We start from the raw sequence: 24,940 nt of genomic DNA, 5'->3' as shown, positions 1-24,940 counted from the left end.
GCCAGAAACGTGTTGTGAATGAAAAATACTGCTTGCTGCAACTGTGATAAAGCTGGTTAAAACAGTGTACAGTAAGTAAGTGTATAGTTTGCATTTGTGAAATTATTTTGATGATATGAAAGTAAAGGGCTTTATGTTTCTAGGACCGTATCGCAGTTGAGAGTATTTGGCTGCCAGAACCAGTCTACCTCTGCAAATAACATATTTGGACCTTAAGGAGTAAGGGTAGACTCCTTATTAATAGTCCATCTTGGGCTAGTTTGAATCTAGAGGCATGGACTCACCATATTAACAGTATAGTGTGATTATGGGCAGGATATTGATAAACCCCTCACATTGTTCACAGGTTGTAGGTTGTTCAAAACAAAATGCACAGGGAATAGTTAATCACAAAACTTGTTCAGTATTTAATGAAATTGTATATATTTTATTTAATTAAAGTCAATTCTATGAGACTGCTCCTGCAGAATCCCATCCTAAAATCTATGACTTTTAAGATGTGTATTCAGATTTCCCCTTACAGAAAATCTCTTCCCACACTTGTAGCACTGGTGAGGTTTTTCGCCAGTGTGAGTAAGCATGTGTCTTTTAAGGCCTCTTGTTGTAGTAAAACGTTTTGTGCACAGGGTGCAGGGGTATGGACGCTCTCCTGTGTGAGATCGCATATGAAGTGTTAGATGGCATGATGCTTTGAAGCCCTTTCCACAATGTTTACAGGTGTAGGGACATTCTCCTGTGTGTGATCGTGTATGCAGCCTCAGTTCTCCTGAGCTAAGGAATGCCTTACCACAGATGCTACATAAATAGTTTTTCTCTCCTGCATGCATCCGCATGTGTCTTGCTAGATGTTGGACAGATGTTTTCCCACAAATAGTGCAACAGTAGGGATGCTCCCCAGTGTGTGTGCGCACATGCCATTTGAGTGAACCTGCACACATGAATTTTCGGTCACAGTGAGAGCATTTGAATGGTCTTTCCCCTGTGTGAACTCGCTGATGTTTTTTCAGACCACACCTGGAAGAAAATCTTTTCTCGCACTGGTTACAATGGAATGGCAATGTGTGAATTCCTATATGTACTTTCAGGGTTTTGGAGCATTTGAAAACTTTACCACAATGAGTGCATTTGTGAGTCTTGATTATTGGTGCATAGGGGATTCTTTTAGTGCTGCTTGAGGGAAAGGGGTGATCAGTCCCAGATTCCTTAGAACATAAAAGCTTCCGGTCCTCTCCTCGATGCCTAATCCTTATGTGCTGGTGGAGTTTTGCAATTTCAATGTGATTGAATGGGCATAGGGAGCAGGCAAGGATGCGGGATGACATTTCATCATTAAATCCTGCAATGACAAGATCAGGAATTTAGATTGTATAACAGATGTTATCAATAATTTGATGACATGAGATCAGTGTTTAAATTCCTGAATACCCTTACCGTTATTGGGCACTGGGATACACAGAGCAGACGTCTCTGCCGTTGAAATGCCCATCTGCTCCTGTTGCTCCAAATCCTGCCTTATATAACTTATTTCATTGCAATCTTCATCTTCCCAGTACTCTTCACTCCGTCTCTCTTCCATTTCCTCCTCCTCTCTGTCCCCAGTAGGTTGTCCTTCTCGCTCTTCTCCATCTCTCGTTTTGTCAGAGTTGGGCTGCTCAGAGCCAATGACAACTCTTATTGTTGGAGGGAGGGACAGTGTGGATAGGATGGTATTTGCAGTGTAATAAGAGAAATAACCTACGAAAGATGGCACACGTTACTCTCGCTATATCTTTCAGCAGCGTTTTCCTTTCTCTTACCATTTACAGCTAAGATGATTGTCACTGACACCTGCATTATCAAGTTCAAATGACAGGAGTTTGGTTTGACTGGATGAGACTTACCCCTTTTCAGGTTTCCATGATGCTGATGGTGCTGCAGAAGTGTCTTCAGCTCTTCAGTGTCAAATATGGCATGTCCACATTCCTCCAAAACAGAGGGGCCTGCACCAAGCCATGCTGCCGTCTGAGGAGCAGGGGAATATAGTGTTAAAATGCAGTATGCCAGACAACTGATATTTTATACACATGGAGTATATTCCATTCAGTTGTACTCCAGCCATCTTTGCAAGCTTAAAACCTAGTGTAGACTAAAAGGATCAAACTTATACTGTAATGCTTTATTCTGTACCTGTGTGAAGTCTGGTACAGGTAGCAGCTCCTCCAGTCTGGAGAGGAACTCCCACACCAGTACCCGCAGTGCTGTGTCATACAGAGGGCCGTAGTGTACTGGGAACACCACCTGAAAAATAGATAATTTATGACAAAGTCCTGTGCCAATGCTGATACAAGCAATAGTCACCTGCAAGTCACAAAACAGAAAGATCTTTTACCTGAAAGAAGTGCTCCCTCTCAGAAGGGTCTTCCAGCAGGGTTTGGACCAATTCCACAAAATTAGACTCTGTAGCCTTCAACTCATCATCATTACTCTGTCAGTAAGCATAAACAAACGACATCAGACATGAACTCAACATGTGGGCTGAAAACCCCCCAATATTTTTCTAAATATGCTGCCAAAATAAGTTAACTTACCTCTTTGTGTACAGAGAATTCTATCAAAGAATGGATTTTATCCAGGTGAGGCTGGATGGTCACGAGGTCAGCTGTGCATTCATTACGACATAACTCTAGAACCAGCTGGAAAAGAGGTAGAAGTGAGGTAGCACCAGGGGAAAACATACTACAGTCGTAGCCAAAAGTTTTGAGAATGACACATTAATTTCCACAAAGTTTGCTGCTTCAGTGTCTTGATATTTGTCAGATGTTACGATGGAATACTGAAGTATAATTACAAGCATTTCATAAGTGTCAAAGGCTTTTATTGACAATTACATGAAGTTGATGCAAAGAGTCAATATTTGCAGTGTTGACCCTTCTTTTTCAAGACCTCTGCAATCTGCCCTGGCATGCTGTCAATTAACTTCTGGGTCACATCCTGACTGATGGCAGCCCATTCTTGCATAATCAATGCTTGGAGTTTATCAGAATTTGTGGGTTTTTGTTTGTCTACCCGCCTCTTGAGGATTGACCACAAGTTCTTAATGGGATTAAGGTCTGGGGAGTTTCCTGGCCATGGACCCAAAATATTGATGTTTTGTTCCCGAGCCACTTAGTCATCACTTTTGCCTTATGGCAAGGTGCTCCATCATGCTGGAAAAGGCATTGTTCGTCACCCAACTGTTCCTGGATGGGTAGGAGAAGTTGCTCTCAGAGGATGTGTTGGTACCATTTTTTATTCATGGCTGTGTTCTTAGGCAAAATTGTGAGTGAGTCCACTCCCAAATTGCCATCATACAAACTGAGGCTGCAGACTTCGAATATTAATATTTGTGTCATTCTCAAAACTTTTGCCATGACTGTACACTGAACAAAAATGTAAATGTAAAGTTTGGTCCCATTTTGCATGAGCTGAATTAAAAGTACCCAGAAATGTTCCATATGCACAAAAAGCTTGTTTCTCTCAAATGTTGTGCACCAATTTGTTACATCCCTGTTAGTGAGCATTTCTCCCAAAATAACCCCTCCACCTGACAGGTGTGGCAGATCAAGAAGCGGATTAAACAGCATGATCGTTACACAGGGGCACCTTGTGCTGGGGACAATAAAATGCACCATTTTGTCGCACAACACAATGCCACAGATGTCTCAAGTTGAGGGAGGGTGCAATTAGCATGCAGACTGTGGCTGGTCATTTTAGAGACAGCTAACCGGACAGCTGATAAATGTGCACAACCAAAGAAATTCTGCACAAACTGTCAAACTGTCTCAGGGAAGCTCATCTGCTTCCTCACTAGTCTTCACGTGACTGCAGATCGTCGTCGTATCCGACTTCAGCTGGCAAATGCTCACCTTCAATGGCCACTGGCATGCTGGAGAAGTGTGCCCTTCACAGATGAATCCCAGTTTCTACTATACCGGGCAGATGGCAGACAGTGTGTATGGCATTCTGTGGGTGAGTTGTTTACTGATGTCAATGTTGTGAACAGAGTGCCCCATGGTGGCGGTGGTGTTATGGTATGGGCAGGCATAAGCTACAGACAACGAACACAATTGTATTTTATCTATGGAAATTTGAATGCACTGAGATACTGTGACAAGATCCTGAGGCCCATTGTCATGCCATTTATCTGCCGTCATCACCTCATGTTTCAGCATAATAATGCCCGGCCCCGTGCTGCAAGGATCTGAACACAATTCCTGGAAGCTGAAAATGTCCCAGTTCTTCCATGGCCTGCATACTCGGACATGTCACCAATTGAGCATGTTTGGGATGCCCTGGATCAACATGTAAGACAGCGTGTTCCAATTCCTGCCAATGGCTGTGCGAAGTTGCTGGATATTGGCGGGAACTGGAACACACTTGATCCAGAGTATCCCAAACATGCTCAATGGGTGACATGTCTGGTGAGTATGCAGGCCATGGAAGAACAGGGACATTTTCAGCTTTCAGGAATTGTGTACAGATCCTTGTGACATGCTGTGCATTATCATGCTGAAACATGAGGTTGCTGGATATTGAAGAGGAGTGGGCCAACGTTCCACAATCAACAGCCTGATCCATTCTGCGAAGGAGATGTGATGCGCTGAATGAGGCAAATGGTGGTCACACCAGATACTGACTGGTTTTCTGATCCACGCCCCTACCTTTTTTTAAAGGTACCTGTGACCAACAAACGCATATCTGTATTCTTAGTCATGTGAAATCCATAGATTAGGGCTTAATTTATTTCAATTGACTGATTTCCTTATATGAAAATCTTAAATTGTTGCATGTTGCGTTTATATTTGTGACTAGTTGATGCCCATAGTTTTATTGGGAATCCTCTGCATTTGCACCACTCTCACCGTTGCTCTCAGACCCAGGAGGAGTTGGGTCCTCTGCCTGGAACTCAGCAGCTCTGGAACCACCTCTGTCACCAAAGTCACAAACTCCTCCAGTTTCCCAAAATGCTTTACAGTATGCTGCTGAGCCACTTGCCACAAGAATGCTGACATCAGGCGTAATGGTGGAGCAAGGAGACGTAGGGAGGAGAGAGTTAAACGGGAACCTACAGTGGGAAACACAAACAAGAATATGTATTACATAATAATAATAATATCCTAGGACAGTTTAAACCAAAAGTATTGTATAGGTTTGATCTAAAAATGCCTTTAGCTAGGGTTTGGGATACTAGCCAGCTTCAGTAAACATCTATGAAGCCAGGGACCATTTTAAAAGCACTCACAAACAACATAGGGGCCATGTTAACATTTTGAGAATGTATAGTACAACTTAATTTACCAGAGTCTTCTGCCTCGGGCAAGGATTTAAGCTGAGTCGACTCCAAAAGCATTGAAGTTATTGTTCGCTGACTGAGGACAGCATCCATGATGGCAAACCATCTTGTTCCACGAACATTGGAACTATTTTTGCTAGTGTCGTTCTTGATTTTTTTGTATTCCTGTTTCAGCTTTTTTATTTTCTCTCTGCACTGCTTAGATGTCTTCGTAGATCCGAGGGCAGCAAGCTTGGAACTAAGTTCGGTGAAGACTCTCTTGTTTCTCACTGTGGAGAGAAGCTGCTCCTGAACACTCCCATCTGCCCAGAGTGTTAACAACGCATGGACCTCCTCAGGTGACCAGCTGGCTCGAGATTCATCTGTGAATGCACCAGATCTGTTAAAAGCACTTAAACTGGCAAACAATGTTACCTAGCAAGTTTAAACAGTTTTCCAAAAATGTGTACTATACTGAGCAAAAATAAAAACATTCAACAATTTCACTGAGTTACAGGTCATATGAGGAAATCAGTCAATTTAAATCAATTCATTAGGCCCTAATCTATGTACAGTTGAAGTCAGACGTTTACATACACTTAGGTTGGAGTCATTAAAACTCATTTTTCAACCACTCCAAAAATGTCTTAAACTATAGTTTTGGCAAGTCAGTTAGGACATCTACTTTGTGCATGACAAGTATTTTTCCAACAATTGTTTAGACAGATTATTTCACTTATAATTCACTATAATCACAATTCCAGTGGGTCAGAAGTTTACATACACTAAGTTTCCTGTGCCTTTAAACAGCTTGGAAAATTCCAGAAAATTACGTCATGGCTTTGGGCTAATGGACAGAATTTGAGTCAATTGGCGGTGTACCTGTGGATGTATTTCAAGGCCTACCTTCAAACTCAGTGCCTCTTTGCTTGACATCATGGGAAAATCAAAAGAAATCAGACAAGACCCCAGAAAATAATTTGTAGATCTCCACAAGTCTAGTTAATCCTAAGGAGCAATTTACAAAACGCCAGAAGGTACCACATTCATCTGTACAAAAATATTGTACATGAGTAAAAACAGCATCGAACCACGCAGCGGTCATGCCGCTCAGGAAGGAGAGGCATTCTGTCTCCTAGAGATGAACCTACTTTGGTGAGAAAGGTGCAAATCAATCCCAGAACAACAGCAAAGGACCTTGTGGAGATGCTGCAGGATACAGGTACAAAAGTATCTATATCCACAGTAAAAATGAGTCCTATGTCGACATAACTTGAAAGGCAGCTCGGCAAGGAAGAAGCCACTGCTCCAAAACCGCCATAAAAAGCCAGACTACGGTTTGCAACTGCACATGAGGACAAAGATCGTACTTTTTGGAGAAATGTCCTCTGGTCTGACAAAAACAAAAATAGAACTGTTTGGCCATAATGACAATCTTTATGTTTGGAGAAAAAGAGGGTGGCTTGCAAGCCAAAGAACATCATCCCAACTGTGAAGCACGGGGGTGCTTTGCTGCAGGAGGGACTGGTGCACTTCAAAATAGATGGCATCATGAGACAGGAAAATTGTGGATATATTGAAGCAATATCTCAAGATGTCAGGAAGTTAAAGCTTTGTCGCAAATGGATCTTCCAAATGGACACCAAGCATACTTCCAAAGTTGTGGAAAAATGGCTTAAGGACAACAAAGTCAAAGTATTGGAATGGCCATCAAAGCCCTGACCTCAATCCCATAGAAGATTTGTGGGCAGACCTGAAAAAGCGTGTGCGAGAAAGGAGTCCTACAAATCTGACACAGTTACACCAGCTGTGTCAGGAGAAATGGGCCAACATTCACCCAACTTATTGTGGGAAGCTTGTGGAAGGCTATCTGAAATGTAATTGGGTTTGTTGTCCACCACCATGGGACACTCTGTTCACAACATTGACATCAGCAAACCGCTCACCCACACGGCGCCATACACATGGGCTGCGGTTGTGAGGCCGGTTGGATGTACTGCCAAATTCTCTAAAGCTACGTTGGAGACGGCTTATGGTAAAGAAATTAACATTAAATCCACCCATATAGACAATGAGGTGAAGGCGGCACAACAGCGCCTCTTCAATCTCAGGAGGCTGAAGAAGTTCCATCAAAGTTTTATAGATGCACAATTGAGCCGGTCTGACTGTATCACCGCATGGCGTTGTATGGCATGGCAACTGCACCGCCTGCAACCGCAGAGCTCTCCAGAGGGTGGTACGGTCTGCTCACCGCATCATCGGGGGCAAACTACCTGCCCTCCAGAACACCTATAGCACCCGATGTCACAGAAGAAACGAAAGACTGAAAGAAAAGAGGCGAGTGGATGTTTTTTTTGTTTTGTTTATACTTTCAGTAAAAAAAAAAAATGAATTGAAAAGGCCAAAAAAGATTGTCAAGGACATCAACCACCCGAGCCACGGCCTGTTCACCCCACTATCATCCAGAAAGCCAGGTAAGTACAGGTGCATCAAAGCTGTTTTTCAATCTCAAGGCCATCACTGTTAAATAGCCATCACTAGCCAGCTACCACCGGGTTACTCAACACTACACCTTAGAGGCTGCTGCCCTATATACATAAAATCACTGGTCACTTTAGTAATGTTTACATACTGTATTCTATTGCACTGTATTTTAGTCAATGCCACTCTGACATTCCGCAATCTAATATTTACAGTACCAGTCAAAAGTTTAGGCATACATACTCATTCCAGGATTTCATTATTTTTACTATTTTTTACATTGTAGAATAGTGAAGACATCAAAACTATGAAATAACACATATGGAATCATGTAGTAACCAAAGAAGTGTTAAACAAATATATATTTTTTTAGATTCTTCAAAGTAGCCACCCTTTGCCTTTGACAGCTTTGCACACACTTGGCATTCTTTCAACCAGATTCATGAGGTAGTCACCTGGAATGCATTTTAATTAACAGGTGTGCCTTAAGTTAATTTGTGGAATTTATTTACTTAATCAGTTTGAGCCAATCAGTGGTGTTGTGACAAGATAGGGCTGTCTTCTGTATACCACCCCTATTTGGTAAAATACCAAGTCCATATTATGGCAAGAGCAGCTCAAATAAGCAAAGAGAAATGACAGTCCATTGCTTTAGGTCTGCCAATCTGGAGAATTTTAACAACTTTTAAAGTTTCTTCAAGTGCAGTCGCAAAAACCATCAAGCGCTATGAAGAAACTGGCTCTCATGAGGACCGCCACAGAAAAGGAATAGCCAGAGTTATCTCTGCTGCAGAGGACACGTTCATTCAATTTACCCGCCTCAGAAATTGCAGCCCAAATAAGTTCAAATAACAGACATCTTAACATCAACTGTTCAGAGGAGACTGCGTGAATTAGGCCTTCATGGTCAAATTGCTGCAAAGAAACCCCTACTGAAGGACACCAATAAGAAGAAAACACTTGCTTGGGCCAAGAAACACGAGCAATGGGCAATGGAAATCTGTCCTTTGGTCTGATGAGTTCAAATTTGAGATTTTTAGTTCCAACCGCCGTGTCTTTGTGAGACGCAGAGTAGGTGAACGGATGATCTCCGCATGTGTAGTTCCCACTGTGAAGCATGGAGGTGGTGTGATGGTGCTTTGCTTGTGACACTGAATTATTTATAGTTCAGAGCACACTTAACCAGCATGGCTACCACAGCATTCTGCAGCGATATGCCATCCCATCTGATTTGGGCTTAGTGGGACTATCATTTGTTTTTCAACAGGACAATGACCCATCTGCTTCAGATGACTTGGCCTCCACAATCACCCGACCTCAACCCAATTGAGATGGTTTGGGATGAGTTGGACCACAGAGTAAAGGAAAAGCAGCCAACAAGTGTTCAGCATATGTGGGAACTCCTTCAAGACGGTTGGAAAAGCATTCCACGTGAAGCTGGTTGAGAGAATTCCAAGAGTGCGCAAAGCTGTCATCAAGGCAAAGGGTGGGAACTTAAACAAATCAAAATGTATGAGATTCTAACACTTGGTTTCTACATGATTCCATAACTGTTATTTCATAGTTTGTCTTAACTATTATTCTACAATGTAGAAAATAGTAAAAATATAGAAATACCCTTGAATGAGTAGGTGTGTCCAAACTTTTGACTGGTACTGTATGTTTCTTAATTCCATCCTTTTACTTGTGTGTATTGTTGAGAATTGTTAGATACTACTGCACTGTTGGAGCTAGCAACACAAGCATTTCGCTACACCTGCAATAACATTTGCTTAATATGTGTGTGTGACAAATAACATTTTATTTGAAAACTGCACATTTTAGAGTGGCCATTGTCCCCAGCACAAAACGGTGCATTTGATTGTCCCCAGCACAAGGTGCACCTGTGTAACGACCATTCTGTTTAATCAGCTTATTGATATGCCACACCTGTCAGGTGTGTGAAAAATCTTGGCAAACAAGTTTGTTGATCAAATTTGAGAGAAATAAGCTTTTTGTGCATTTGGAAAAAATGACTAGGATCTATTATTTCAGCTCATGAAACATGGGACCAACACTTTACACGTTTTGTTTATGTTTTTGTTGTTTGTTTCTCATTGACTATTTTACTGCCTCAGATCGTTAGCAGACAGGGTAGCCTAGTGGTTAGAGCGTTGGACTAGTAACCAGAAGGTTGCGAATTCAAACCCCCGAGCTGACAAGGTACAAGTCTGTCGTTCTGCCCCTGAACAGGCAGTTAACCCACTGTCATTGAAAATAAGAATTTGTTCTTAACTGACTTGCCTGGTTAAATAAAGGTAAAATAAAAAAATAAAAAACATTGAGTCTGTAAAAAAGGTTCAGAAAGACATGACTAGATGACTTACCATAATATTCTGTTTCTAGAGGGGAATCAGTCGACTCCAACAGCATAGTAGCTGAGGTTCCAAGTCGGTGACCAAGGAAACCATGGACCCCGCCAGGTGTCCAACTGGATGGAGATTTGTCTGGGGAAGCAACAGATCAGTTGACAAACAATATTAACTTCCGAGCTTCCAGTCACAGGCCAATTTAGTGTTTTGAAAATGTCACCAGTGTTGATGCTGTACTAGGCAGCTTAACTTACCAGAATCTTTCACTTCTTGTGGGGAATTAGGTTGAGTTGACTCCAAAATATTTCCATCTGAATCTATTACCAAAGTACTTGGTTGGTGACGGAGGACACTATCCATGATGGCAAACCATCTTTCTCTACGGCGGTTGTAGCTCCTCTTCTTATTGTTGTCCTTGATTTTATGATACTCTTGTTTGAGCTTTTTTATTTTCTCTCTGCACCTCTTTGACGACCTGTTAAATCCCAGGGCAGCGAGCTCTGAACTAAGTTTGGTAAAGACGCTCTCGTTTCTCACTGATGAGAGAAGCTGCTCCTGAACACTCCTGTCTGCCCAGAGTCTTAACAATGCATGGACCTCCTCAGACGTCCAGCGGAATGGAGATTCATCTGTGAATGCACCAGATCAGTTGAAGGACACAAGAAAACATAGATAAAATGTTATCCAGTAAGGTCATAGGCCATTTAGGCCTACTAAAAATGTAATGGATCAGCCGTTGTTTCTGTAAATGTAATGTTTCTCAACTTACCATAATCTTCCGCTTTTTGGGGGGAATCAGCACACTCCAACAGCCTAGAAGCTGAAGTCCCTGAACGGTGACTAAAGAGACTGTGGACCTCATCAGGCATCCAACTGGATGGTGACTTGTCTGTGGAAGCACCAGATAACGAGTACTCACACAAACAGGGACATAATAACTAGCAAAGATTGTGTAACACGGTATGTGAGAGCTTTGTACTGTACTGCCTCTGCCCAGAGGTCTGGGCTTAGCATGTGGCACAAGCTGTGTCATTCCCACCGCTGCTGTCAATGTAGCGGGAAAGAAGATAGCTGCATCGTGGCTTTTACTGTGCAGATGCAAGCACCTAACGGACTGCACTGCAAAAGCCTGGGCCTCTGGGCAGAGCTGTATATTGCTAACACATGCAGTGTTAACCTACATTTGCAAGTAGACTTAGCTATGGAATGACCATTCACCATTTCCTAATGTTACTTAGTTTATAACACTGGGAAACCAGTGGAGGCTGGTGGGAGGAGTAATGGCTGGAATGGTATCAAAAATATGGAAATCACATATACTCCAATCAGCCCGTTCTCCTATAGCTCCTCCCACCAGCCTCCACTGTGGGAAACCAATGGTATACATGGAAAGTCACATTGTAAAAAATATTTTGTTACACCTTAATGGTGTAACAGTATAACTTTATCTATGCATTGCTCTTTATTTGTTATTCTTCTCTTCTTTTTTGTATTTTCTTAACTGCATTTAGTTGTAAGTAAGCATTTCACTGTAAGGTGTACGTACACCTGTTGTCAACGCATTGTGACAAAAACAATTTGATTCAATAAAACATTTTCCTTAAAGTATATATTACAAATGTTTCTGTCCACGAGAACAAAAAAAATACTTTAATACATGTAATTCTGTCCTTCAAAAACATTTCATTGAAATACTGTAGAATCCCATTAAATCCTATAGAGGACTGCTGCTACTGGGGAGCGCCAATATGGCCGACCGGTGGCTTCAAAGCTTCTCAATGGCCAATACATAGTATTAGCAATCCAGAGTTTACTTAAAGCCTGGTGTAAAACCCTACTTTGGAACAGGGACATTAGTCTAAATTACCGGGATCTTCCTCCTCTGGTGGGGCATCAGGCGTGGACTCCAAAATATTTTGAGAATTAATTACCAAGCCAGACTCCAATACGGTACCACTTGGTTGGTGACCGAGGACACTATCCATGATGGCAAACCATCTTCTTCTAAGACAGGTGGAGGCATTCTTGTTTTCGTCGTCCTTGATTTTTTTATATTCCCGTTTCAGCTTCTTTATTTTCCACCTGCACTGTGTCGATGTTTTGATGAAGCCTAGGGCATCAAGCTCTGAACTAAGTTTGATAAAGACTCTCTCGTTTCTCACTGCTGAGAGAAGCTGCTCTTGAACACTCCCGTCTGCCCAGCGTGTTAACAATGCCACTACCTCCTCAGGTGCCCATTGACATGCACAGGACATGGATTTTTTGTTTTCCATGGTTATGTATTTGCTATTTGTAATAGTTTATAGAATACCCTTTTCACAATAGTCTGCCTAGCACGGTTCGGTTCGGATATTGCAAAGATGTGCATAACTAAACCAAGATAGACCACAGCCTGTCGTTTCAAATGGTAACAAATGAGCAATAGTGGGCAGAACAAGCCATGAGGTAGGCAGAGCCAAGCAGAAGCAAGCGTGATCCTATTGGCACGCTCATTTGCATTTCTCCGTTGAGGAACGCCTACTCTGAAGTGCGCGTGAGCAATAACTCAATTCGCCTTTGCACGCCTTCTAAACAACGCACATTTTTTAAACTTTGGCCAAGGGTCAAGTTTCCCAATTTCGTCCACTCCGTTCGTAACATATTGTAGTTTTGGGAACAGAAAACTGTATTGAGATCAAATGTTTAATTTATGAGTAAATGAGCAGAATGTCGGCCAAAATCCATCTCGTTCCAACTTCTCCCACTGCTGGCCACTGGGCTTCCTCTCACTACCATATATGGTAGTGACTGGAAACTTCAACCAGATTCTCCACATTCATACATCCGGTGAAATAGCGGTCTCATTGTTTCATCTGTGATAAAAGTTGGCCGAGATAGCCCACCTATTGGTCAGAAACAAGAATCACAAATCACTTCCGTTGGTTTTCCCAAATCCTTCAAAATAAGAGTTTTTAAAGGGATTAGTTATCAATCTCTTTAGTATTCCCAATGGATCTTGGTTACAGCAAAATATTTAAAGGTCCAATGCAGCCGTTTTTATCTCAATATCAAAACATTTTGATATTGAGCTACTGAGTGGCGCAGCGGTCTAAAGCACTGCATCTCAGTGCTAGAGGTGTCACTACAGACCCTGGTTTGATTCCAGGCTGTGTCACAACCGCCGTGATTGGGAGTCCCATAGGGTGGCGAACAATTGGCCCAGCATCGTCCGGGGTAGGCCGTCATTGTAAATAAGAATTTTTATTAACTGACTTGCCTAGCTAAATAACACATTTCTGGGTAACAATTAAGTACCTCACTGTGATAGTTTAATTAAAATGGTCAAAAATAAACAAAAATACCTTCTTAGCAAAAAACTATTTCTCAAGCAAGAATTTTGTTCTGAGTGGGTAGGGGAAAACAAGCTTTGGTTTGGAACCCTTTTTATTGGTCTATTAACAAATTTAGCACCTCATGGTGTCACCAGGCAGGGGGGGCTGCACCCCACAGTTTGGGAACCACTAATATAGACCACGTAGAGCCTCGCACAAGACTGACTGAAATTAAAAGGATGTGTGCTGGCAAACCTATTTTTTTGTTCATGAATAATTACAAAAAAATACTCTGATCATAATCGTATCCAGAAAATTGCCAATATCCGTTATGATTCTCATTTTGTCCATATACTCGGCACAGCCCAAATTCACAGTTTCAACTACTTCAAGAAGTAATGTTGCAGTCTAGCTCAGTGCTGCCCCCTCTCGTTGAGTAACTCGAGTTGAAGGCAGACCGGGGTACTGCAGGCTGCAATTAGCAGCTAAATTATAACTTCTTCTGTGTGCAATTTTAAAATAATTGTTTCAAAGACATACATCTGGTGTAATAGAAGCAATTTTTGGTACCATGATTGTCTTTGATTTTGTTCTATTTTTATTCACAGATAGACCACGAAGATTGCCATTTTCCTATTCGCCATTTTCCTATTCGCGGTTGGCCTTGAACTTTAATGAAAGGGGGAGTCCTTCTCCCCTGTTTAAAGCAGTGTGCGGAAGGGGTGGGGCTTTGTCTGAGAGTTTCATTTTGCAAGGGTGGAGACTACTTCCTATTTGGCACAACAAAACTCTCAATTGTTAACACGTTTGGGCCCAGAAGTAAATAAGGAAGCTGACCAAATTTCACAATAATTTACTTCTGGGAAACCTGAGATCACCAAAAGGTGCAAGTTGCTCCAAAACAATCCTCACCCAAGCACATACAGGCACATTAAACAACAAAGGGAACTTTTAACCATGAATACACATAAATAGACCAAATTGTAAATGCTAAACATGATTGCCTACATAACAAAGGATATAGAGAACTTTATTACGACAAGGTTGTTGGCAATGCACCTTAACAGCACACTGGTCAGAAATAGCCGGCGGTTGTTTGTTTGTTTGTGTGAGTGCTTTTATCTGATCTGGTGCTTTTCCAGACAAATCATCATCCAGTTGGACACCTGATGAACTTCCACAAACTTCAGGGTCTGGGGTGAGAACTTGCTTTTGTAGTCTACTAAATCTGATTCCCCGCAAGAAATGTAGAATTCTGGTAGGTTCTCTCATACGGTCTCTCGTACACATTTTTTTTTTTACACAGTAACTTGGCCTGTTACCACAAGCTTGGTAGTTAATATTGATTATGTCAGTACTGTCAACTGAGCTGTTGCTTCCACAGAGCAATCTTCATCCAGTTGGACAATTGATGAGATCACCAACCAGGATCTTCAGGGTCTGAGATGATAAATTCAGCTACTGTGCTGCTGGAGCCGACTTAACCGGATTCCCCTTTAAAACAGGAACCTTATGGTAAGTCATTTAGTACAGTCTTTCTCAACCTTTTTTGTACCAGGGATTAGCAAAATGTGTTCCTCTTCCTTGGTAGACTGCTTGGATAGAAACTAGCTTACTACTACTAGCTAACTAAGTTCATGTCTGCTAACCATCTGAGGGACTGGCCAGTAATAGCCAGAATTTGAAAAACACGTATCTAGTACACATTTTGAATAAACTGTACAATAAACTTGCTAGCTTATATTGTTTACCAGTTTCTGACTGCTTTCAACTGATGTGGTTCTTTCACATTAAAATTGGGATACAGCTGAACGTCTCAGGAGATCCATGCATTAAAACTCTGAGCAGATGAGTGTTCAAGAGCAGCTTCTCGCCTATAAAAACAAGCCAAATTTAGTTCAGAGTTTGCTGCACTTGGATTTAACGGAACGTTGAAGCAATGCAGAGAAAAGTAAAAAAAATCTGAAACAGGAATAAAGAAACCTCAAGGGTGACAACAAGATGAGTGGTTCCATCTATCTTGAAGAAAGCGGTTTTGTCGTCATCTATAGAGTCCTCACTCACCTATCAACAACTCAGGCTTATTCCTTTCCAGGAGCAGAAGACTGGTAAGTTAACTTATACTGTGTACATTTTTGTAGTTTGTGTGAGGGCTTTCACAATGGTGACTGGCTAGTTAAGTAGCTAGTTGCTGATGCTGGCTAGTTTCCTAATGTTTTTCTGGATACATTTTTAAAAATAATTTGCCTACAGTATTTCCAATATGTCATTGGCTTTTACGCTATGATCATTTCTTGTTTGCGTTTCCCACTGTAGTTCCCGGTTTAAAGCTGTCCTTGCTGTGTCTCCTTGCTCCACCATTACGCCTGATGTCAGCATTCAGGTGGCAAGTGGCTCGGCAGCATATTGTAAAGCATTATGGGAAACTGGAGGTGTTTGTGACTTTGGTGACAGAGGTGGTTCCAGAGATGCTGAGTTCCAGGCAGAGGACCCAACTCCTCCTGGGTCTGAGAGCAAGGGTTTGTGAGGTGGAAATGCAAAGGATTCTGATAAAGTATGGGCAGCTACAACTAACAATAAGTATGTTTTCCCCTGGGGCTGCCTCTAACATGTCTACCTCTTTTTTCAGCTGGTTCTGGAGTTGTGACTCAGGGAGAGCACCGGTGACCTTGTCCATCCAGCTTCACCTGGACAAAATCCATTTCTTAACAGAATACGCTATACACAAGAAGGTAAGTTAATTTATGCTTTAAGTTGAAGAAAATATAAACTTTTTCAGCCTTGTGTTGAGGTTGACTTCATGTCTGAAGTAATTTGTTTTGTTTGTTTATGCTTACTGACATAGTAATGATGATGAGTTGGAGGCTACAGTCTAACTTTGTGGAGTTGGTCTAAACTCTGCTGGGAGACCCTTCTGAGAGGGAGCACTTCTTCAGGTGCGTATTTAATGCATCCGTAAGTGCATTTGTTTTTGGCACAGTAGTCACGTCAAAGCCAAGTGTTGCTATTATTGACATTGTTAATTGTCACATTAACAGGAGATGATTGCAGACTTTTCCACATGAAAAATGATCCCCGAAAGCCATGCTGAAGAAAATATTTGCCACCGGACTTATTGTGTGTTAAATTGTCTATTTTTCAGGAGGTATTCCCAGTACATTACGGCCCTCGGCATGACACAGCACTGCAGGTACTGGTGTGGGAGTTCCTCTCCAGATTGGAGGAGCTGCTACCTGTAACAGACTTCAGACAGGTACAGATTGAAACATCAGTGCCCATCAAGTATTGAGGCGCCTCCCAAGTGGCACAGTGCTTGCTGTCCAGGCTCTGTCGCAGCCGGGCCACGACCGGGAGACCCATGGAGCGGCGCACAATTTGCCCAGTGCCATCCGGGTTAGGGGAGGGTTTGGCCAGCAGGGATGTTCTTGTCTCATCACGCTCTAGCGACTCCAATGCACACTGACACGATCGCCAGGTGCACAGTGTTTCCTCCGACACATTGGTGTGCCTGGCGTCCTTCGCCTCTCCCAAGTCCGTACGGGAGTTGCAGCGATGGGACAAGACTGACTACCAATTGGATACCACGAAATTGGGGAGAAAAAAGAGATGGGAAAAAAATATGTTAAAAAGTATTGAGTGCTGATCACTGTTTAAAAAAAATGTTGGACTGAGGACTATGGTGAGCTGAAGGAAAACATCTACCCAAAGCGCAAGGCTCTGGCATGCAGAGAAGGAACAATACCAATGATACAGTGTTGAATTCAATGTAAAATCTAAAGCATTGAAAAACACTGAAATGTGATCGATTACAAATTTATGCAGCACCACCACCAGCATCATGGAAACCCGAAAAAGACTAAGTCTCCATCCAGAATTATGTATTTGTCACTGAGTATGTTAAATTCTTTGTCTGGTATGTAGTGGAAGACAATGTATGGCAAGAGTGTAACTTACTGGATCAGTATGTTCTGTCTTTCCTAGGTTATTTATCTTACTACACTGCAGATACCATCCTGTCCCTCCCTCCAACAATAAGAGTTGTCATTAGCTCGGAGCAGGCCAGCTCTGACAAAATGAGGTCATGCTCAGATGGAGATAAATGCTTCAAGAATGGGACAGATAGAGCAGGAGATGGAGAAGAGAGAGAAGGACAATCTAATGAGGTCATGCTCAGATGGAGATAAATGCTTCAAGAATGGGACAGATAGAGCAGGAGATGGAGAAGAGGAGAAGGACAATCTAATGGGGTCAGAGAGGAGGAAAAAGATAGGCGGACTGAAGAGGACTTCTGCTCCGTGTATCCCAGTACCCAGCAATGGCAAGGAAATTCAAGTAATTACTAAAATATTTGACTTAATTTTACAGCATTATTATCACTGTTATTTATCTGGTATTTAAAATGAAATTACTTAACAATTGGTACCATATCGTAATTAGCAACTTGGAAATGAACAGAATCTGTAAATTCTTGATAACAATTGGTACATCCTTGTGTTCTTTGCCAAATAACATCAATGCTTATCTTTTGTTTATGTACTTTGTAAGTAAATACCTGGTAATCAGCAAGTTGTTAAATGTAGTGTTACTCAAAATTGATTTCTCGAATGATAATTCATTCATCTGGACTTCTTAAGCAATCTGGGCTCCTAATTTTGGCATTTCAGGTTTGAATAGTGACATGGCATCCCAGGTCCTTGCCTGCTCTCTCTGCACATTCTCTCATATTTTGGTAAAACTCCACCAGCACATCAGGATTAAGCATGGCGGTGAGGACAGGAAGCTTCTACGCTTGAAAGAATCTGGGACTGAAAGCACCTTTCCTCAAACAGCACAAAACTCCCCCAGCGTATCAGCACTAGGCACCAAAGGAAGAACTGGAAGCGCCTCAACTCTAAAGAATCTGGGAATAATAATTCCCGTCCCACACGCAGCACAAAACTACTTCACCAGCACATCAGGACTAGGCACCAAGGGGATGAATGGAAGTGTCAACACTGAAGACTCTGGGACAGAAAACCTTCACTCAAGCACAAAAATGATCCCCTATAGACCCGATAACATGATTCTTTAAGTTGCCCTCATTGTGGGAATGTTTACCAAAACCTCAACTCCCTGGAAAAAACATAACAATTCACACATTTCGATTCTGTTGTAACCAGTGTGAGAGAAGATTCTCGACCAGATTAGATCTCAAAAGACATCAATGAGCTCACACAGGGGAAAGACCATTCAAATGCTCTCACTGTGATGTGTGCATATTCACTCAAAATGTAATTATGTAGCATTATGTAGCATCTGTGGTAAGGCATTCCTTAGCTCAGGAGAACTAATGCTGCATACATGATCACACACAGGATAAAGTCCCTACACCTGTGAATGTTGTGGAAAGGGTTTCAAAGCAGCATGCCATGTTCAGATTCATGTACAAAGATTTCAAGTAGGGGAGTGTCCATACCCCTGCACCCTGTGCACAACACATTGTCATTCTCATGGAACATACAAGACATGTTAATTCACATGGGTGAGAAACCTCACCAGTGGTCCAAGTGTGGGAAGAGATTTTCTTTAAAGGAAACTCTGAAAACGCATCTTAATATTAAAAGGCATGGATTTTAAGACATTCCAGAAAGATCATATTAGTTATGCATAAAGTCTGGTAGATGGTGTTACTTCCTACCGTAACCTTATTTCCCGTACAAATAAAATACAGAAATATGAATAATTTATTTTACCGAGACACGCACCGACAGAAAGACTCAATCTAAGTTCAGGCACCCGAGCTTGCGAAACGGTGCACCTCTGTCTCAATATGTGTAGACCATGTATCTGATGCTGTCTGCACCAAAGGAGTATTGCATGTCATACTATTTCTGGCCAGATAGCATCAGATACATGGGCTACATATAGAGGGGCACTGTTTTGCTCACTCGGATGCTTTCTCCAGTGATTTAGTATCAGCAGAGAGGAAAATGCAAAGCGAGAGGGCTCACTCGCCAAAATCTGTCCAGAATAAGAGCCAATTTATGCTTGATCCGAAAATGTGGTCAGCGGCACCTTATGGATGGTGTGACGTAATTGTGGAGCCTTCTGAGGCACGCAGAGACCAAATTTACCTCTACTGCACCCTGTGCACCTTTAAAAGTTTGTAACAATGCACAGAGCTACCTATAGGTCCACATTGACATGATTGGTTGACAGTAGGTGAGGGCGGGAGGTCCTGTATAAACACCAACTCACTTTCTTGACAACTTAATTCACAACATCCCTCGCAAGGATGCCCTGGCTTCTGCAGAGGCCGTGTCACAGTAAATGCTGCACAGTCAATGCAGACTCGGATTGACCATGCAGCGCCTTTTAGCCCAATGTGTTTCTATGAGCATAATATGCAGACTTAATCTTATCGCCTGCCTTCCAGATTTTGGGACGAAGACTCCCGTTGTTATAGCGAAGACATAACAAAACTGCAATATTTTTTGTAAGGGTGAGAATGTTTAATGTACAAACCGGGCTCCAGGGGGCACAAGTGTATTACCGGCTGGTCACATCAAGCCCAGATGATAGTGGAGATCCTTAGCGCCAACTAGCGGCTGTCCGGGCTCGGTAGAGTACCCGGTGGTAGCCGGCTAGTGACAGTGTGTAAGGTTCAGGGAAGGGTCCTGTGCGGAGGCCGGCTAGTCATAATATATAATAATAATATATGCCATTTAGCAGACGCTTTTATCCAAAGCGACTTACAGTCATGTGTGCATACATTCTACGTATGGGTGGTCCCGGGAATCGAACCCACTACCCTGGCGTTACAAGCGCCATGCTCTACCAACTGTGCTACAGAAGGACCACTGACCATGACTGTTTAATGGTCTGATGGCCTGGAGATTGTCACAGCATTGAGGCACCTATAGTGTATCCACCTTCTAGCTGGCTGAGGTCCCTGATAATCTTATTGGCCATCCTGTGACACTGGGTGCTATAGATGTCCTGGAGGGAAGGTGTGCCCCTGATGATGCGTTGGGCTGACCGCACCACCTTCTGGAGAGCCCTGCGGGCGGTGGTGATGCAGTCTGACAGAATGCTCTCGATGGTGCATCTGTAGAAGTTTGTGAGGGTCTTAGGGGCAAAGACACATTTCTTTAGCCTCCTGAGGTTGAAGAGGTGCTGTTGCACCTTCACCACAGTTGGTGTGGAGGGACCACTTCAGGTCCTCAGCGAAGTGCACGCTGAGGATCTTGAAGCTTTTGACCCTCTCCGCTGCGGCCCCTTCAATGTGGATGGGGGGTGTGCTCGCTCTGCGGTCTCCTGTAGTCCACGATCAGGTCCTGGCACCACTCGGCCAGTGTTCTCACCTTCTCCCTGTCGGCTGTCTCTGTTGGTAATCAGGCCGACCATTGTTGTTGTAGATGTGCGTGGTGTTGTTGCCTACCTTCACCACCTGTGGTCGGCTCATCAGCAAGTCTAAGACCCAGTTGCACAGAGAGGGGTTCAGACCCAAGGCACTGAGCGTACTGATGAGCTTGGAGGGCACTATGGTGTTGAAGGCTGAGCTGTAGTCAATGAACCAGGTGGGATAGGGCAGAATGCAGTGCAATGGCGATTGTTTTGTCTGTGGATCTGTTGGGGCGGTATGCAAATTGTAGTGGTTCTAGGCTGTTGGCTAAGGTGGAGGTGATATGATCCTTAACGAGCCTCTCAAAGCACTTCATGATGACAGAAATTAGTGGTACAGGGAGATAGTCATTTAGGTTAGTTACCTTCACTTTCTAGGGTACAGGAACAAGGGTGAACACCTTTAAGCAAGTAGGGACAACATATCGGGATAGGGAGAGATTGAATATGTCTGTAAACACTCCAGCCAGCTGGTCTGCACATGCTCGGAGGAGGTATTTAGGATTGTCAAGACTGCAGCCACCCAAGACCGTTCTCTCTACCGCACGGTAATCAGTACCGATGCGCCACGTCTGGAACCAACAGGACCCTGAACAGCTTCTACCCCCAAGCCATAAGACTGCTAAGTAGTTATCCAAATACATGCTCGTTGAACATCTCATTCCAAAATCATGGGCATTAATATGGAGTTGGTCACACAGACCTTGACAAACCATTTCTGTATGGGACTTGCTTTGTGCACAGGGCCATTGCCATGCTGAAACAGGAAAGGGCCTTCCCCAAACTGTTGCCACAAAGTTGGAAGCACAGAATCGTCTAGAATGTCATTGTGTGCTGTAACATTAAGGTTTCCCATCACTGGAACTAAGGGGCCTAGACTGAACCATGAAAAACAGCCCCAGACAATTATTCCTCCACCACCAAAGTTTAGAGTTGGCACTATGCATTGGGGCAGGTAGCGTTCTCCTGGCATCCACCAAACCCAGATTTGTCCGTTGGACTGTCAGATGGTGAAGCGTGATTCATCACTCCAGAGAACGCGTTTTCACTGCTCCATAGTCCAGTGGCGGTGAGTTTTACACCACTCCAGCTGACGCTTGATATTGTGCATGGTGATCTTAGGCGTGTGTGTGGCTGCTCGGCCATGGAAACCCATTTCATGAAGTTCCCAAACAACAGTTATTGTGCTGATGTTGCTTCCAGATGCAGTTTGGAACTCGTTAGTGAGTTTGGCAACCAAGGACAGACCATTTTTACGTGCTACAGCACTCTGCTGGCCCATTCTGTGAGTTTGTGTGGCCTACCACTTCCCAACTGAGCGGTTACTGCTCCTAGAAGTTTCCACTTCATAATAACAGCACTTACAGTTGACTGGGGCAGCTCAAGCAGGGCAGAAATTGACCAACTGACTTGCTGGAAAGGTGGCATCCTATGACGGTGCCATGTTGAAAAGCATGGAGCTCTTCAGTAAGGTAATTCTACTGCCAATGTTTGTCTATGGCGATTGCATGGCTGTGTGCTTGATTTTATACACCTGTCAGCAACAGGTGTGGCTGAAATACCAGAATCCACTAATTTAAAGAGGTGTCCACATACTTTTGTATATATAGTGTAGCTACCCATACTATCTGCAATGACCCATTTTGTGCTGACTCTTCACATACAGTGCTGGTACGGTTTATCATCTTTCCTGTTGCCTAGTCTCTTTATCCCTATCTATATGTACATACAATGCCTTCAGACTATTCAAACCCCTTTACTTTTTCACATTTTGCTGTGTTACAGCCTGAATTTAAAATGGATGAAATTGAGATTGTGTCACTGGCATACACACAATACCCGATAATGTCAAAGTGGAATTATGTTTAGAAATTTTTACAAGTGAAAAAAAAAAGTATTCAACCACTTTATGGCAATCCTAAATAAGTTTAAGAGTAAAAATGTGCTTAAGTTGCATGCTCACTGTGTGCAATTAGTTTAATATGATTTTTGAATGACTACTGCCTCTGTACCCCACACATACAATTATCTGTAAGGTCCCACAGTCGAGCAGTGAATTAAATAGAGTCAACCACAAATACCAGGGAGGTTTTCCAATGCCTCACATAGAAGGGCACATATTGGTAGATGGGTAAAATAATACTTTTTTAAAAAGCAGACATTGAATATCCCTTTCAGCAAGGTGAATATATTAATTACACTTTGGATGGTGTATCAATACACCCAGTCACTACAAAGATACTAGCATCCTTCCTAACTCAGTTGCTGGAGAGGATGGAAACCGCTTAGGGATCTCACTATGAGACCAATGGTGACTTTAAAACGGTTACAGAGTTCAATGGGGGTGATAGAAAACTGAGGATGGATCAAAAGCATTGTAGTTACTCCACAATACTAACCTAAATGACCAAGTGAAAATAAGGAAGCCTGTACAGAATACAAATATTCCAATAAGGCACTAAAGTAAAATTACAACAAATGTGGCAAATAAATCAACTTTATGTCCTGAATGCAAAGTGTTGTTTGGGGCAAATCCAACACAGTACTCAGTAACACTTCATATTTTCAAGCATGGTGGTGGTGCATCATGTTGTGGTTTTGCTTGTCATCTGCAAGGACAGGGTCATTTTTTGGGGGGGTGAAAAGAAACTGAATAGAGCTAAGCACATGCAAAATCCGAGAGGAAAACCTGGTTCAGTCTACTTTCCAACAGACACTGGGAGACAAATTCACCCTTAAGCAGGACAATAACTGAAAACACAAGGCCAAATATACACTGGAGTTGCTTACCTTGCCACATCATACGGACCAAATTTCTGTATTTTGAAAGTTCCATACCTTAAACTTGATTGCTGACATTCAAAACATTGTAGGACTATATCAATGGACTAATGAAACGAATGCCAAAATATCATTTTGGGGGGCAGTTGTCCTTTAACATGCTTGAATTTCTTACCTTGGCTAAAGTGTAGAATTGTTATAAACTAAGATTAGTGGCAGTGGAGATTCTTTGATCACTGTGAGATATACAGTTGAAGTCGGAAGTTTACATACACCTTTGCCAAATACATTTAAACTCAGTTTTTCACAATTCCTGAAATTTAATCCTAGTAAAAATTCCCCGTCTTAGGTCAGTTAGAATCACTATGTTGTTTTAAGAATGTGAAATGTCAGAATAATAGTAGAGAATGGTTTATTTCAGCTTTTATTTATTTCATCACATTCCCAGTGGGTCAGAAGTTTACATACACTCAATTGCCTTTAAATTGTTTAACTTGGGTCAAACGTTGCGGGTAGCCTTCCACAATAAGTTGGGTGAATTTTGGCCCATCCCTCCTGACAAGAGCTGGTGTAACTGAGTCAGGTTTGTAGGCCTCCTTGCTTACACTTTTTCAGTTCTGCCAACAAAATTTCTATAGGACTGAGGACAGGGCTTTGTGATGGCCACTCCAATACCTTGATTTTGTTGTCCTTAAGCCACTTTGCCACAACTTTGGAAGTATGTTTGGGGTCATTGTCCATTTGGAAGACCCATTTGCTTTAACTTCCTGACTGATGTCTTGATGTTGCTTCAATATATATCCACATAATTTTCCTACCTCATGATGCCATCTATTTTGTGAAGTGCACCAGTCCCTCCTGCAGCAAAACACCCCCACAACATGATGCTGCCACCCCCGTGCTTCAGTTGGGATGGTGTTATTCTGCTTGCAAGCGTCCCCCTTTTTCCTCCAAACATAACAATGGTCATTATGGCCAAACAGTTCTTTTTTTCTTTCATCAGACTTCACCAAAAAGTACAATCTCTGGCCCCATGTGCAGTTGCAAACATTAGTCTGGCTTTTTAATGGCGGTTTTGGAGCAGTGGCTTTTTCCTTGCTGAGCGGCCTTTCAGGATATGTCGATATAGGACTCGTTTTACTGTGGATATAGATACTTTTGTACCCGTTTCCTCCAGCATCTTCACAAGGTCCTTTGCTGTTGTTCTGGGATTGATTTGCACCTTTCGCACAAGTACTTTCATCTCTAGGAGACAGAACACGTCTCCTTTCTGAGCGGTATGATAACTTCGCGGTCCCATGGTGTTTATACTTGCGTGCTATAGTTTGTAAAGATGAACTTGG

General features: G+C 42.6%; 1 protein-coding gene and 2 long non-coding RNA genes across 4 annotated transcripts; 2 read left to right on the top strand and 1 right to left on the bottom strand.

Annotated features, from left to right (window-relative positions):
* Positions 1 to 76: 76 nt before the first annotated feature.
* On the bottom strand, positions 77 to 12,917 carry LOC118402799 (uncharacterized). Of its 2 annotated transcripts, none has more exons than XM_035801106.2 (12): positions 11,990 to 12,917; positions 10,892 to 11,011; positions 10,377 to 10,751; positions 10,138 to 10,257; positions 5,317 to 5,673; positions 4,881 to 5,083; positions 2,568 to 2,672; positions 2,369 to 2,464; positions 2,167 to 2,277; positions 1,881 to 2,001; positions 1,432 to 1,734; positions 77 to 1,336 (listed from the first exon to the last, which is right to left on the bottom strand). In XM_035801106.2, exons 1-12 carry the CDS (start codon positions 12,393 to 12,395, stop codon positions 477 to 479), a joined length of 3,177 nt encoding a protein of 1,058 aa, XP_035656999.1. In that variant the 5' UTR covers positions 12,396 to 12,917; the 3' UTR covers positions 77 to 476. The 2 variants fall into 2 exon arrangements, with proteins under 2 accessions (XP_035656999.1, XP_035657088.1); XM_035801195.2 differs by having other exon boundaries at positions 12,054 to 12,917.
* A 234-nt stretch (positions 12,918 to 13,151) lies between these two features.
* LOC127906660 (uncharacterized) lies at positions 13,152 to 14,970 on the top strand. The gene is made up of 3 exons (XR_008062640.1): positions 13,152 to 14,317; positions 14,576 to 14,631; positions 14,818 to 14,970. It is a non-coding gene; the product is annotated as an uncharacterized LOC127906660 (long non-coding RNA).
* A 280-nt stretch (positions 14,971 to 15,250) lies between these two features.
* LOC118394933 (uncharacterized) lies at positions 15,251 to 19,287 on the top strand. The gene is made up of 5 exons (XR_004827839.2): positions 15,251 to 15,541; positions 15,750 to 15,987; positions 16,063 to 16,165; positions 16,279 to 16,369; positions 16,576 to 19,287. It is a non-coding gene; the product is annotated as an uncharacterized LOC118394933 (long non-coding RNA).
* The last annotated feature ends 5,653 nt before the right edge of the window (positions 19,288 to 24,940 follow it).

The sequence above is a fragment of the Oncorhynchus keta genome, chromosome 1, assembly GCF_023373465.1.
Source record: "Oncorhynchus keta strain PuntledgeMale-10-30-2019 chromosome 1, Oket_V2, whole genome shotgun sequence".
NCBI classification, from domain to species: domain Eukaryota; kingdom Metazoa; phylum Chordata; class Actinopteri; order Salmoniformes; family Salmonidae; genus Oncorhynchus; species Oncorhynchus keta.
Note: the sequence above shows the minus strand (reverse complement) of the source record. Positions and strands in the feature narration are given on the sequence as shown.